A 15,205-nucleotide genomic window follows, 5' to 3' on the forward strand; every position below is an offset into this window, starting at 1 on the left:
TAATCTGGAAACAAAACTTTTGACTTCCTCCATGTATATTTTTGTAACAAGTTAAGTAGCTTGCTCAAATATTGCTCAAATAAAGGAATGAATGAAACTTTTTCTGTAGTTTTTTTTCTTTTTTGCCCTGACACATGCAACTTGTGGGGTCTGAGTTTCCTGACCAAAGCTGGAACCCCAGGCCCAGCAGTTGAAAACTCAGAATCTTAACCACTGAACTACCAGGGAATCCCCTTTTATTTTTTAACACTTGATTTAAAATAACTTCAGAAAGGTTTAGTTAAACATAGAAATAGCTGCCCTCCAAAATTTTATTTCCACCTTCACTACTTGTGATCACCAGTAGGAACAAACCCCCAGCAAGAGGGTGAAACAAACAAAAAAAACAGTACAGGAACGGGGCATGGTCTGTATCACACTCACTTAAGACAAAAATAAGGAAGCTGATATTTCTGAGTGAAAATAATGTACTTTGGGCTGCAGATATTCAACTTTTACCATTTAAAAAAAAAATACTGTTACGTGGTAAGAGGCAGTGTATGAATCCTGGCTGCTTACTATTAGAATCTGGTTAAGCTACCATCACTTCATGGGAAGTAGATGGGGGAACAGTGGAAACAGTGTCAGAATTTATTTTGGGGGGCTCCAAAGTCATTGCAGATGGTGACTGCAGCCATGAAATTAAAAGACACTTACTCCTTGGAAGAAAAGTTATGACCAACCTAGATAGCATATTGAAAAGCAGAGACATACTTTGCCGACTAAGGTCTGTCTAGTCAAGGCTATGGTTTTTCCTGTGGTCATGTATGGATGTGAGAGTTGGACTGTGAAGAAAGCTGAGCGCCGAAGAATTGATGCGTTTGAACTGTGGTGTTGGAGAAGACTCTTGAGGGTCCCTTGGACTGCAAGGAGATCCAACCAGTCCATTCTGAAGGAGATCAACACTGGGATTTCTTTGGAAGGAATGATGCTAAAGCTGAAACTCCTGTACTTTGGCCATCTCATGCAAAGAGTTGACTCATTGGAAAAGACTCTGATGCTGGGAGAGATTGGGGGCAGGAGGAGAAGGGGACGACCCAGGATGAGATGGCTGGATGGCATCACGGACTCGATGGACTTGAGTGTGAGTGAACTCTGGGAGATGGTGATGGACAGGGAGGGCTGGCATGCTGCGATTCATGGGGTCACAAAGAGTCAGACACGACTGAGCGACTGAACTGAACTGAACCAGCCTTGCCAAGTCTGTCAAAGGTCATAACATCTACCCAACAAGGGGTTGTTTAGTTAATGAATCAAGCCAGGGTGGCTCCTTCATTAACAGCAAGTGAAGTCAGCATCTCTGACTTGGTCAGAGCACCACAAGTGCACCTGGGTGGGGTGCAGAGTTTGAGTCTTAAGCACAGGTTGGTACCAGCCAGCCAGTGGTAATAGCTCAACTCTGGGTACTATTATATCTCAGGGTTGCCAACTGAAAGGCACTCACTTTCTGCCTCTACAGGGATGAAGTCAGGAGCCACTGCAGCCCCTGTCTTTCAACAAACCCCTCAGCTCAGAATTCAGGTCTGAGATCAGGAGTGAGGCATCTGTGTTCTGGGAAAAACTGACAGAACAGGCCTTCATATATTCAGACATTTTCAGATTTTACAAGCCCAAATTCTTGACTTTCCTTGTGTCTAGAAAAGCAGTGAAATCATTAATGGGGACACCTGCTCCTTACTAGCAGGAGCCTCTGCAAAATGTGCTTGACTCCATTCATTTCAATTGCTCAGACGTGTCCAACTGCACGCCAGGCTTCCCTGTCCATCACCAACTCCTGGAGCTTGCTCAAACTCATGTCCATCCAGTCGGTGATGCCATCCAACCATCTCATCTCTGTCGTCCCCTTCTCCTGCCTTCAACCTTTCTCAGCATCAGGGTCTTTTCCAATGACTCCTGACTCCACTAAAATAACATATAAGCCGACCTCCCCCCTCCCCCACTTCGGAACTGTTTCTCAGAGCTGAGTGGTTGTCTTCTAGGCTATAGCTCTCGTTTTGCCCCAAATAACTCACAGCTCTGTGTTGTACAATTTTTCAGTTGACAGGGCGTATAATCAGCCCAGCTCCCAACTCCAAACCGGAACTTCAGCTCCGAGTATATTATTCTGGGCTCCACGTGGAGCTCGGAGACCTTGCCTCTCTAAGCACCAGACTGTGAGACAGCTCAGCAGTGACACCAAGTCCTACAACGCGCAGCGTTTCAACAGGTGTTTGTGCGGCGAAAGAAAACGCAGCACATTCTAAGCCAAGAACAAGGCACGATCTCTCAAAATACGGTCTCATCCCCAGTGAACTAAACACAAAGCCAGCTCAGCTCGGAGGAGATAGCCTAGCGTACCCGCCGCCGCCTGGATGGAGACAGGCTCCCGGCGTGCCCAGAGGCCGGCGGCGCGGCGCTCCTGCTGCACGACGAGGGCGGGGCCGCGGCCGTAAAGCAGCGCCCGAGATCACGTGGGTTTGGGTGCCAGGCGCCCTTGCGGCGTCTCGTGCAAGCGGGTCATGGCCGGCCCGGTGCGGGGCGCAGCAGGGCCCTGGGCCCTGGACCTGCTTCGGGCCCTGCCTCGTGTGAGCCTGGCTAACCTGAGGCCGAACCCGGGCTCCAGGAAACCGGTAAGGCGGGGGATGGCGCGGGAGTCCTGCGGTCGCGGGTCTAGAGGCGCTACGGGAACGAGGGGCCTGTGAGCCCCTGCTCTTGAGTGATGCGAGAAGCCTGCCCCGGTAGTCCCAGCTCTCAGGTCGGGTTTAGAGGAGTAATTGCGTTAACCTGGGCGGGGAGCGAGGTCGCAGGAAGTGCAGATGGTTGTCTCATTCAGTGTTAGGTTAGCATGAAGTGCTTTTCCATTATACCTTTATCGTAAGGGGAAAGATATTTTACATTCTGCAAGTCACTGAACACAGCTAGAAAAGCTGTTATGGGCATACTGTCACCTTAAAAATCAACTCGTTGCTTTCGCCAAGTAAGAAAAAAGTTTTCTTTATAATTTGGTGTCTTGACCTCAGAGCAGTTCGAATAGTGCCTGGCACGTAGTGGGTTTGGCTCGTTGCTGGCTGGAAGGATGAATGAGGGCCTTACCAACCTGACAGCGCAAAGGTGAAATATACTTTTAAAAGTGCATCTGCAGCTCATAAAACATTCTTCTCTCCTTCCAGGAAAGACGACGAAGAGGTCAGAGAAGAGGTAGGAAGTGTGGCAGGGGCCACAAAGGAGAACGGCAGAGAGGAACCCGGCCCCGGCTGGGCTTTGAAGGAGGCCAGACTCCATTTTACCTTCGAATCCCCAAATACGGGTTTAATGAAGGACACAGGTAAGTTTGCTTTGTTTGTGGTTTAATTTTTTTGCTTTGCTTCTTAGTGTAAAAATTTGTGATTCTGAGAATCACCAAATGATAGCTTGGTAGAAATTTAAATCCACTTCTTTAAAGCAAACTTTTGCTACCCTTCCTTTGAACCATTTTTGGTAATGAAGTTTAGCCTGACTTAGTAGAGGAAAAAAGCCAGAGGTTACACCCAGACTTGCAGAATGGAGGTAATGGTGCATGCTCCGGAGGTTTAGAATGATTTTATGTTTAAAACTCTGGCCCACTATCGTCACCCAGTAAATGGTAACTGCTCTTACTTTGAGATCCATTAATGCATAATTCAGATAGTATGTTAAATTTTTCACATATTTATTTGTATAAATGAGTGAAGTAAATGTAGGAGTTTTATTTTAAACCAACTAAATTGATGCAGGAAAGCATGGGACAGAACTCTGCGTTTATCTGGAGGTCTTACAGGAAGATAAGTCTGGCTGAGTTTTCCATCTGTTGCTGCTTTTTTTCGTAGCTTCAGACGCCAGTATCAGCCTTTGAGTCTCAATAGGCTGCAGTACCTGATTGACCTGGGCCGCGTCGATCCCACACAACCTATTGACTTAACCCAGCTGGTCAACGGGCGAGGTGTTACCATCCAGCCATCTAAAAGGGACTGTGGAGTCCAGCTGGTAGAGGAGGTAAGTCTGAATTAAATTTTCTTGGTAAGTTTCATGGATGACTGTTTCTGATTTCCGTATAATCAACACTGTGCCTCCTTCATTTTTATCTCTTTTGAGTTGTAACCATTATGTAGTGGTTGATTGTGTTATATTCAGTTGTGGTTTTAGAAAGCCACTGTTCCCTTGTCCTGGGTGTTCTTCTGTGTATCCATTCAGCTTGCTCCCTCACTTTCTTTGGTTCTCTGTTCAGATGTCATCCTAGTAGGAGGATCTTTTTAACTTTTTTTTTCCTTCCAAATTATTTGAGGCTTAAATTATTTTTATTATGGAGTTGTTCTTTATAAAGGAACACTCTCGTATCTGACGGTCTGCCTTATTGTGCCCAAAAGGGTTTTTCTTTGAATATATGAACACCTGATATTTATTACCAGGCAGTGCAGGCATTTTTCATTGTCTTCCTCACTGTAATGTCAGTTCTTTTGAGTGCAGGTGCTTTGACTCATTGCTGTATTTTTAACATTGGAAATACTGGCTTGTGATAGTCACTCAGTATTTATGGAAGAAAGGGATGAATGAAATCCAGTTATGATTGTAGGGAAGAGGTTTTCTATTTAGAGAAGTTGGCCAGGAGTTTTATAGGCAGATGAACCTGTACGTTGTTAATCAACTAATGCCCCCCCCACCCCCTTTTTCTTCTGTGTCAATAACACAGTTGATTGCTGTGTAAGTGACTTAGCGTCCACTAGAGGGAAGCATAGTTTATGGGAAAACCTTTCAGATCTTTGAAAAAGTAAACTTGTCGATAAAAGTTTTCCAAATTAATGATTTGAAGAGAGAATACCAAATACAGGATTAAGCCTCAATATTCTACTTTAGGCATATCAAGGAACATGGTTATAAAGTAACAGAAAAACCCATGAACTCATGAGACCTTAAACTGCACATCCCAACAGCTTTGGACATATGTCTATTAAACTAGCAAAAATCATTCTGAAATCTATTGGTTGAGTATGTACAGTTATTCATCATTTACAGCTTTGTAAACCAGTTGCCCTTTTCTGGATTTCAGATTTGCAGTCAATATTGGGTAAATAAGATGGTTTTGATCTTTTCAGCATAAAATCACCAATTTAGGAACATGTGTCCTAAGGTAAAACAAGATAAAAGAAACTTAATTGATATAAAGAAATACTAAATAGGCTTCTTACAGCATTGAAAATGCTGGAACTAACACTAGTGCCCAGAGACAGGGAAATGGTTAAGCAGTCTATGGATAGTAATGAGAAATGTCACGTAACATGGCAAGACCTTGTTTATTGAGTCAAAGGCCCCATTGATTGTAAAAATCCCTACCAGTATCAGAGAAGGGAGAAATGTGTCTTATAATTGATGGAATATTTTGAAACTGGGAACCACCTTGTTTCAACCACACGAAAATAGCAGAAAACTTTTTACCACTGCAAAAAGAATGGTAGTGCCACCATCTTTTTATTTTTGTCAGAATCTGTTTTGAAATTAGGCCTAATGAAATTGACCAAAGACAGGACTTTAAAAAAGTTCAGAACTATTTTTACTTCTCTTGTCTGCCTCTTTCACTCAAGAGGGCTGGCCCTCCAGAGCTCAGCTATTTTGTTCTTCCGTTGGCTCCAACGTGCTTGTCCCCCTGTTTAAACCATCTCTTGGCCTCTTGCTTACTTGTAGGTCAGGAATTTCCGGTAACTTTCTGTCTGTAGCACATGACATAATGTTGTGGTTAGGAACACAACCACTGGGACTAGGCTCCCTTGCTTTATGTTCTTGGGTAGGTTGCCCAGGCTCTCTGTGCCACCATCTATGGCATTGGAGTCACAGTAATTCTGTTGGTTTAGAGTTGTTTTGAGGGCTAAACAATCTGCTGTTAAGGAGGTGTTGGGAATGGGTGCTTACGATGGTGCCTGCTGAATATGTAAAATGGAAGTCTTATCATCCCTGCTCTTAGGGAATGAAAACTAGGAAGATAGGGTGGCCTAAAGAAATGAGGAATGATTTGGTGGTGTTTAATAGGACCTCAAAGCAGAGATGTTAAAGCAGGAGTAGCTGCTGCACTGGAGGCACTCCGGAGGAGAAAACAGGGCAGGGAGGAGGCCCTAATGATTAGTTTGCTGGCAGCGCAGCCATTGCCTCACACACTTTGTTTTGACGGATGACAGGGCGCTGACACCTTTAAGGCAAAAGTTAACATAGAAGTTCAGCTGGCTTCTGAGCTGGCCATCGCTGCCATTGAGAAGAACGGGGGTGTCGTCACGACCGCCTTCTACGACCCACGAAGCCTGGGTAAGCTTGTCCTCTCGGGGCCTTGTGTGGACTGCCTCACCAGGGTTTGACTTGTTCAGACACCTTGGTTCCTGTTTTGGGAATTTCTGCTAGTGGTGTGGCTGGTGGGGCTCTGTCTTCTGATACACCTCAGCTAGTATGTCCTAAAACTTTTTAGAAAAAAAAAACCTGGAGCTCAAATACCCTATGTTTAGAAATTCACTAATTGTTGGTAACCCAGGAGTGACTTTGACCTTCAAGATGCAAACTTTTGAAGATCAAGTGTTTCCATTTGTTTACTTAAGTCTACTAAGTTAAAAAAAAAAAAAAAGTTTTTGGAATTAAGCTCTCATCTTGGAAATACTTTAATAATTAAAAGAATATCATTAAGAGAAAACCGGTGTATATATCACCAGTATTTGCATCTCTCTCTTTATTAAAAATGTTTTTTAGAAATTCTATGCAGACCCATCCCATTCTTTCTCCGTGGACAACCCATTCCCAAGCGGATGCTCCCCCCCGAGGCATTAGTCCCCTATTACACTGACGCGAGGAATCGAGGCTACCTGGCGGATCCTGCCAGATTTCCCGAAGCGAGACTGGAGCTTGCCAAGAAGTATGGCTATATTTTACCCGACATCACTAAAGACGAACTCTTCAAAATGCTCAGTACTCGAAAGGATCCACGGCAGATTTTCTTTGGTCTGGCTCCCGGATGGGTGGTGAACATGGCAGACAAGAAGATTCTGAAACCTACGGATGAGAAGCTGCTTGAGTACTACAGCTCCTGAGCTTCGTCCAGGGGAGCCAGTGGTAGGAGGGCACTGGAAGGGGTGGTGACACGTGTCTCCCACTGCATCGGCTCAGTTTGTGTTTCTGAGGAGGAGGATGTTTTCTGTGTAATCACATCTTTCTTTTTTTTTTTAATCAAAATTAAAAATACAGTAAGCAAGAACTACGTGGAAGATGTGGATCTGTGTGTGTCTCAGCAACCTGAGCTTGCTGGCACACTGCTCGAGGGAGTGGGCAGCTCTTAGACCATTTCCCCTTGAGTTTTCCATCATCTTCCCATTCAGGTCTGGTCTTATTGTTGCAAATCAAAATGAATGCAGATGGGCTGGGCTTGCTTTGTTGTCCTCTCAGTCGGTCGGGGTCCGAGGGCTGCTGATGAGCTGGTGTGCCTCTTGGTTAGCCCTGAGGAACCTCTTACCCAGAGTCAAGACAGTAAGCCTTCAACCCAGACTGATGAAGTTGCTGGATGTGAGTGTAAGGCTGGTGAATAGTTTCTAAGTATTGCAGTATTTGCTGGCAAGATTGAAATGAAAATTCCAAGTGAATTCATTTTTCTCAGCTCTGGCAAAGCTGTCAAAAATGATCAAGCCGTTAACATTTTTTCTTTGAAGAAGGTAAATGTTCCAATTGATACAATTTTACTTATTTCCTAGACTTTGGAAACCTTTGTTTTGCAGTCATTTTAAATGATTTTGAAGAAAACGGTCAGTGGTTATATAAGAAATAAGAACAGTTGGTAACGTGAAAATTAAACTGTTAATGTAAAAGGTTTAGCAGTCAGTGAGCTTTTTTAGCTTTGCAAATATCTGTTGTATCTAAACCACGTGGAAGCTTAATTTATCCTGATGCAATTAAATCTTGAATAATTCCTGGTAATTCTAAAGTAGAATTAAAATGATTCCTGTTTATTTTATTAAAAATTTTTTTAAAAAAACCTAAACAGTGCATTATTTTGTCAATTTATCTACCTCAGATATTGCTGGTATAATATTTAGTCAATGAAGTAATTTATATACCAAGAGGATATTTCAGTTTATGTAGGATTATTTAGTTTGGCTTGTTATTAAGCCATTTCATAGTATCCAGAACTCATAAGAATCAGTACTAGGATTACCTTCTCTGATAGTCACCTGTGAATTTCAGAGGATAGGCAACAATTGTAAAACATGCTTTTATTTCCAGGAGACCCAGTGACAAGAGCTGGCAGTGTTGGGATTAGATTTGGCTCCACTGATTGGAGCCCCAGGTCTCAGTGGCTTGAATGAGATCAGGTTTCTTGTTCTCTCAAGTGAAGTGTGGCAATCACTGTAGGGTCGACTGGTCTCTCAGTGGCTGGCTTCCCCCAGTCCTAGAGAGAGGTGCATCTTTAGGACCCAAATAGAACCCACACAGAGCTGCTTTCCCCAAGACGAGTCTGGAAGCTGCCACACAAAACCTGCACTATACCCATACCCCTGGCCAAAGCTTGGCTACAGCCCTTTTCTAACACAAGGGGCTGAAGTCTTTTCTTTGGCAGCTTGTGTTCTCAGCTGAAAAACCCTGTTGTGATGGTTGAATCACAAGTGGAAATGTTGACAACCAGCAGTGGGGGTTGACACCTCCTGGTATTGACCAAACTTCAACCCTGAGGTTAATTGATTTAAATTAGACAATCAAAAAAAGTACAGAATTCATTATTTCTGTGCTTAATAGTAGGGGTTTCTGAGGTGGCTCAGTGGTAAAGAACCTGCCTGCTAACGCAGGGAGGTGCAGGATGCGTGGGTTTGAGTCCTGGGTCAGGAAGATCCTTCGGAGGGAGAAAGGGCAACCCATTCCAGTATTCTATCCTGGAGAATTCCATGGACACAGGACCCTGGTTGGCTGCAGTCCGTGAAGTCACAAGAGAGTTTGCATGACTGAGCATACAAAAGCATGTGTTTAATGGTATATTCACAGTTCTGTTCAGTAAGTTATAAAACTAAGTGATTAATTCATCAATCTGGGTAAGAACGATGTTTTTGAAGAAGAATGATAATAAAGAACTAGCCACCATCTACTTTTTTCCATGCCTCCTTTTTCTAAACATTTTGACCGTCAAGCCGTCTTAGGCTTCCTGTGTTAGATTCTAAAAAGTTATATTGGAATACTGTATGTGGAAGAAGAGAGGTGATAGATTGCAAAGCAAAACAGCAAGGTACACAGAAAACGTTTTTGATGATTACAGTGATTGATTAAGAGAATACATTTTCATTTTTTAAAGTCACTGGGAGAGGTCCTCAAAAACTTTCTATCATGAAAATAGCCAATGCCTGTTTTGAAATTATGTAATACTGAACTCTAAAAAGTGAAAGTCCATATTGTCTGTTACTGGTTCCTGACCTACTTCCCAGAGGTGAGAGAACCATTGGTTTGTTTGGAGTCTTTTTTTTTTTTAAATCAAAACGGCATAGACCGCAAATAAAGGCAGTTACCTTGTTACATCTAATACTGTTTCAAAAACACTTTCCATTAGGGTAAACGGCACCTTTTTTCTTTCTTTTTTTTTTTTTAAATTATGAAAGTATAATAACACATTTATAGGAGACTTGGAAAATACAGACCAAAGTTACTTTAATTCCACTGCATAATTACGATTTTTTTTAGTAGATTTTTAGTTTTGATGTCAAACTCTCAAAAATTAATAGAATATACAGAAAAGTGGGTATAGTAGACCTGAAAAGCGCTATGAACCAATTCAACATAATTAAGATTTGTACAGTTTTCATACAACAATCAGTTCAGTTCAGTTCAGTCGCTCAGTCGTGTCCGACTCTGCGACTCCATGAATCACAGCACGCCAGGCCTCCCTGTCCATCACCAACTCCCGGAGTTCACTCAGATTCACGTCCATCGAGTCAGTGATGCCATGCAGCCATCTCATCCTCTGTCGTCCCCTTCTCCTCCTGCCCCCAATCCCTCCCAGCATCAGAGTCTTTTCCAATGAGTCAACTCTTCGCATGAGATGGCCAAAGTACTGGAGTTTCAGCTTTAGCATCATTCCTTCCAAAGAAATCGCAGGGTTGATCTTGCAGTCCAAGGGACTCTCTCAAGAGTCTTCAACACCACAGTTCAAAAGCATCAATTCTTTGGTGCTCAGCCTTCTTCACAGTCCAACTCTCACATCTATACATGACCACTGGAAAAACAGCCTTGACTAGACGGACCTTAGTCGGCAAAGTAGTGTCTCTGCTTTAGAATATGCTGTCTAGGTTGGTCATAACTTTTCTTCCAAGGAGTAAGCGTCTTTTAATTTCATGGCTGCAGTCACCATCTGCAGTGATTTTGGAGCCCCAAAAAAGAAAGTCTGACACTGTTTCCCCATCTATTTCCCATGAAGTGGTGGGATTGGATGCCATGATCTTTGTTTTCTGAATGATGAGCTTTAAGCCAACTTTTTCGCTCTCCTCTTTCACTTTCATCAAGAGGCTTTTTAGTTCCTCTTCACTTTCTGCCATAAGGGTGGTAGCTAAGGGTGGTACCCTCATCTGCATATCTGAGGTTATTGATATTTCTCCCGGCAATCTTGATTCCAGCTTGTGTTTCTTCCAGTCTAGTGTTTCTCATAATGTACTCTGCATATAAGTTAAACAGGGTGACAATATACAGCCTTGATGTACTCCTTTTCCTATTTGGAACCAGTCTGTTTTAAAGATTTGTACAGTTTTCATACAATAGGATACAAATTTGAAGTTTCCATAGACTATAAGCTAGGAGACACTGGAACATATCCAGGGACATAAACAAAGGTGCATTAAGTGTCATAGTGTAAAAGTATTGAAACATTACAGTCTGTTCTGTCATTGTGGAATTGTTTTAGAAATCAATATCAAAAGTAACCCACATATTTTCAAGTGCAATGTGGCCTTTACTGAGAGAGATAACTTGACTCAGCCGTTGAAAGCCTCAGTGAAGTTAGACTGAAAAAACACAGGGTGATTGCAGAGAAGAAAGCATTTAAATGAGAAATTAGTATCAAACGTATAAAACCCCATGTATTTGGAAATTAAATGTCCACTTCTAAATGATGTCTACTCTTATTCTTCACTAAGCTATTCACATAGGCCTCCCTGGTGGCTCAGATGGTGAAGAGTTCACCTGTAATGAGGAGATCTGGGTTCAATCCCTGGGTCAGGAAGATCTGGAGAAGGAAATGGCACCCTGCTCCAGTGCTCTTGCCTGTAGAATCCCATGGACAGAGGAGCCTGGCCGGATACTGGTATTGACCAAACTTGGGGTCATGGGGTCACAGAGTTGGACGGGACTGAGTGACTAACAAGCCGTTCACACAGGGTGCATTAGATAAGTCCCTTCACCTGCCTGGCTGAAGTGTAGTGATACGTACTCTTTGTAGCACAGGCTCAAATACCATGATGACTGAGTTGTCTTGGGCTGAGGAAGGCTTCTATGACCTCAACCTTTTGTGCAGAAATGAACTTCCTTACATTTAAGCACATCCTGTCCTGTGTCCATCTGGAGTGGACCACTTGTCTCTGCAGAGTGGACCTCGCTGTAGGTGGGCTACTACCACCACCCACCCCCACCCCCTGGCCATGCTGCCGGAGCTTGGCTTGTGATTCAGTTCACAGCTGTGCTGGAGGGGCCCCGACAGGCAGTTCTTCAGGAGACGTGAAGGGAGGAGGTAATCACGGGCAAGCGGACGATGGGATCTCAGCTTCCAGCCCCAGGAAGTACTCAAGAGGCCCTTAGAGTGTCCCCCGCACCCAGTAAATGACTTAGCTACCCGGAGCCACAGTGAGAGTGGAGGAGGAGGCGGGCAGACACCAGACTTGCTGAAGCTGGTGGTCTCGGGCCCTCCAGGTGGAGGGAAGTCAGGAGAGAACGATAAAGGGAAGAATGAAAACAGGAAACAGGTGCCCGGTGATGCGTCATGCTGGGGAGCACTTGCTCGGGGCGCGGGGCTTAGTCACAAACAGCTGTATCCTGGCCTTAATCTCGTAGTCCTGCAGCTCATTCTCAGCCAGCGCAGGCACGTTCCACAGAGTCTGTCCACTCTGCTCTCATCCGGGTCAGCAGAGAGACTGGAGCCGCGTTATGTAACAGTGCCCTGTGCCAGGTCATTTCCAAAGCAGCAGATCTAAGTAGGAAAGCCACATGCCCTCCGTCTACATCCCAGTCCTGCCTGGTGTGACTTAAGCTTGTTCTCACCGGATGTGGCCTGTGCGTGTCTGCAGAGAAGTCTTCAGTTATATGGGTTAGAGAAGATCTTTTAGTGCCTGAAAGTAATTACTGTGGATTGCTTTGGCTTATTTTCCTTTTCTTTGGCCGTGCCTCTTGGCATGGGGGTTCTTAGTTCCCCAACCAGAGGTCGAACCCACACCCCTTGGCAGTGAGAGCGTGGAGGCCTAACCACTGGCGCGTCAGGGCTTTCCCCTTTTCCTCTTTTAATGCCCCTTTGTCCTTCGGGTTGCAGGTAGACTGCAGTGGCAGAGCAAGCGTCCGACTGCAGCAGCTGAGTATGTGTCAGAGCAAAGCGCACTTCCTGGCGCCAGTGAGCGTAGACCCTGTGCTGTGTCGGGGGATTGGCTGTGGTGTGCATGGCGCAGCCTCACGTCTGTGAACCTCAGTGCTGATCTAGGCTTCCATGGAAGCCAGCTGACCCGGGGCGCATCCTCTAACTGCAGCACCCCCTCCTTCTGTCTCCTTCTGTGGCTAGGGACTCACTGGGTTACCTGGGCAGGAGACTCACCCGGTCACCTGGGCAGAGGCTCCAGGCGTGGAGGCCAGTGTGCAAACTGGTCAGGAGAATTTTCCTGGGCTCAGAATCTAGTACTAGTTATGTGACCGCTGCTTAATCTCTCTGAGCCTCCACTTCACCATCTGAAAAATGCGGGATAATGACAGAGCCTAACATATCCGGTGATGATTGGGACTGAGAGAAATCAGTGTGTGAAGCACTTCCCACTGCGCCTGGCACAGAAGTGCCTCTTAAGTGTTCATGAATTAAGCATCTTACGTGGCCCACCTCTTATGTGATTGTTTATTATTCAGTCACTCAGTCAGGTCCAACTCTTGCAATGCCTTGGACTGTAGCCCACGAGGCTCCTCTGTCCATGGGATTTTCCAAGCAAGAAAACTGGAGTGGGTTGCCATTTCCTTCTCCAGGGGATCTTCCTGACCCAGGGATCGAACCTTCATCTCCTGAATTGCACAGATTCTTTACCTCTAAGGTTCCGGGGAAGCCCTGTGTATATCTTTTGGTTTTATAAGCATCAAAGTGATTTTAATTTCTTTTATAGAAATATATTACTTAGTCATTCACTTCTCCAGGGGATCTTCCTGACCTGCTCACTTGGCCAAAGGGCAGAAATCAGACTGCACTTGACCTTCTAACCCATGCTGCTCCATGCTGGTCACCACAGAGGATGTATTGACACTTGAGTTTCCCCAGATGTGAAATGGGAAACACATTTACTGTGCAGAGCAGTTGTCAGCATTTCTGGCTCAGGATTCAAGTTCCTTGTGAATTACAGAATAACCTGGGTACTGTTGGAAGACATCAAGAAATACTAGGTTTTGCCTTCTGATCTCTTATCTCGTAAATAAATTTGAATGCTACTAGTCTAGGTTTTATGAGGTTGCATTTTTTAAATAATTACTTTCACATTGAAAGCATTTTAAAAGGTTTTTAAAGAGAAAGTTTTTCCGTTTGTTTTAGTGAGCTCTAGACACTTGCATCTTTCAAAGAATAAATCCTTTTGAGACCAAAAGGCAAAACCTGGTGGGTTAAGTGGGTTGGGATAAGACGTCTGTCATCCACTAAGCCTAAGCCCCAGTGCACGCTTTCGTCAGAGAGCCTGGCAGCGCTCACTGCTCTGAATCAATCACAGAAGTAGCCATGATCTTGCTAGTCCTTGTAAACCCAGGCTCAAAGCGTTGTACAGTCCCTCTGCAGGAAAGGAATTCTCGTCCCCAACAGGAGAGGCTAGTCGGGGGCGGTGTGTGTGTTGTGTCAGTGTCTTCAAGCCTCTCCTTTGGTGTCCTCACAACTTTGTGTGTACCGTCTGCCTTCTTCCCACTGCTGTGGTTGTTCAGTCACCCAGGTGTGTCCAACTCCTTGTGGCCCCATGGACTGCAGCACGCCAGGCTTCCCTGTCCTTCACCGTCTCCCAGAGTCCACTGAGTCGGTGATACCATCCAACCATCTCGTCCTCTGTCATCCCCTTCTCCTCCTGCCTTCAATCTTTCCCAGCATCAGGGTCTTTTCTGATGAGTTGGCTCTTCGCATCAGGTGGCCAAAGTCCACAGCTGTGGACTTGCTGGCAAAACTTTCCACAGGGCCCTTTCCACTGTAGAGTCAACTCTGTCCTCCTCCTCTGTGGCCTGGCTGATGTCTGTGTCTCTCCAATAAATACTGCCAATGTCTCTTCCTAAGAACTCTGGCTTATTGAGACATGAGTTTTGTCCAGGAAAGGTGTTCAGGTGTCCAACTGAGTTGTGACACATTTGTACACTCAACTACCCTCTCCATGGTTACCTCTTGTCCATTTCTAGTCAGTTCCTTCCCTCATATCCTAACACCTGGCAACCAGTGATCTGGCTTCTGTCCCCATGATTTTGCCTCTTCCAGAATTTCCCTCCTGGGCTTTGTAGCATCCTGAGGGTGGCTTTCTTCACTTGGCACAAGGCCTGTGGAGGGCTTAGCCATGCCAGTGTTTCTGCAGGCAGTTCTGCCCTTTGACTGCTGAGTGCCTCTCCGTCTCGTGGCTGTGCCATGGCCTGCCACCATCATGATAAGCTTCAGACCTCTGCACACTGATGTGTGTATAAGTAGTGGTTCTTTCCCCCTGCAGCACACGTGTTCCATTACACAATCTGCTTACTCATCCACCTGGAGAAGGGTAATTGCCTCGTTTGTAGTTTTTGTCTATCACAGATCAAGCTGCCATGAACATTTGTGTACCAGTCTCTGGGTGTGTGCTTCCTTTGCTCATGGGTAAATGCCTACCTCACATACCAGGCTGTTGTCTAAAGTCTTTTAACCATTTTTCATCCCCCTCCCACCCCTGAGCAAGATCCCATGTACTGCTCGTTCTCACCACTTGCAGGGCCAGCTTGTTCAGTTCTGACTCTT

General features: G+C 44.9%; 1 protein-coding gene across 1 annotated transcript; it reads left to right on the plus strand.

The window, feature by feature from the left end:
- Positions 1-2,444: 2,444 nt before the first annotated feature.
- Positions 2,445-8,035, plus strand: MRPL15 (mitochondrial ribosomal protein L15). Its single transcript, XM_069600032.1, has 5 exons — positions 2,445-2,648; positions 3,189-3,343; positions 3,864-4,029; positions 6,201-6,324; positions 6,757-8,035. The coding sequence occupies exons 1-5, from the start codon at positions 2,538-2,540 to the stop codon at positions 7,092-7,094; spliced, it is 894 nt and encodes a 297-aa protein (XP_069456133.1). The 5' UTR covers positions 2,445-2,537; the 3' UTR covers positions 7,095-8,035.
- Positions 8,036-15,205: the final 7,170 nt, after the last annotated feature.

Source organism: Ovis canadensis, chromosome 9 (assembly GCF_042477335.2).
Source record: "Ovis canadensis isolate MfBH-ARS-UI-01 breed Bighorn chromosome 9, ARS-UI_OviCan_v2, whole genome shotgun sequence".
In the NCBI taxonomy this organism is placed as follows: Eukaryota; Metazoa; Chordata; class Mammalia; order Artiodactyla; family Bovidae; genus Ovis; species Ovis canadensis.

Excerpts from the sequence above, each read along its gene's own strand:
- MRPL15 (XM_069600032.1), top strand. The coding sequence starts at position 2,538 with ATGGCCGGCCCGGTGCGGGGCGCAGCAGGGCCCTGGGCCCTGGACCTG. Across the intron at positions 2,649-3,188 it reads ACCCGGGCTCCAGGAAACCG|GAAAGACGACGAAGAGGTCA; the intron begins GTAAGGCGGGGG and ends CTCTCCTTCCAG. Across the intron at positions 3,344-3,863 it reads GGGTTTAATGAAGGACACAG|CTTCAGACGCCAGTATCAGC; the intron begins GTAAGTTTGCTT and ends TTTTTTTCGTAG.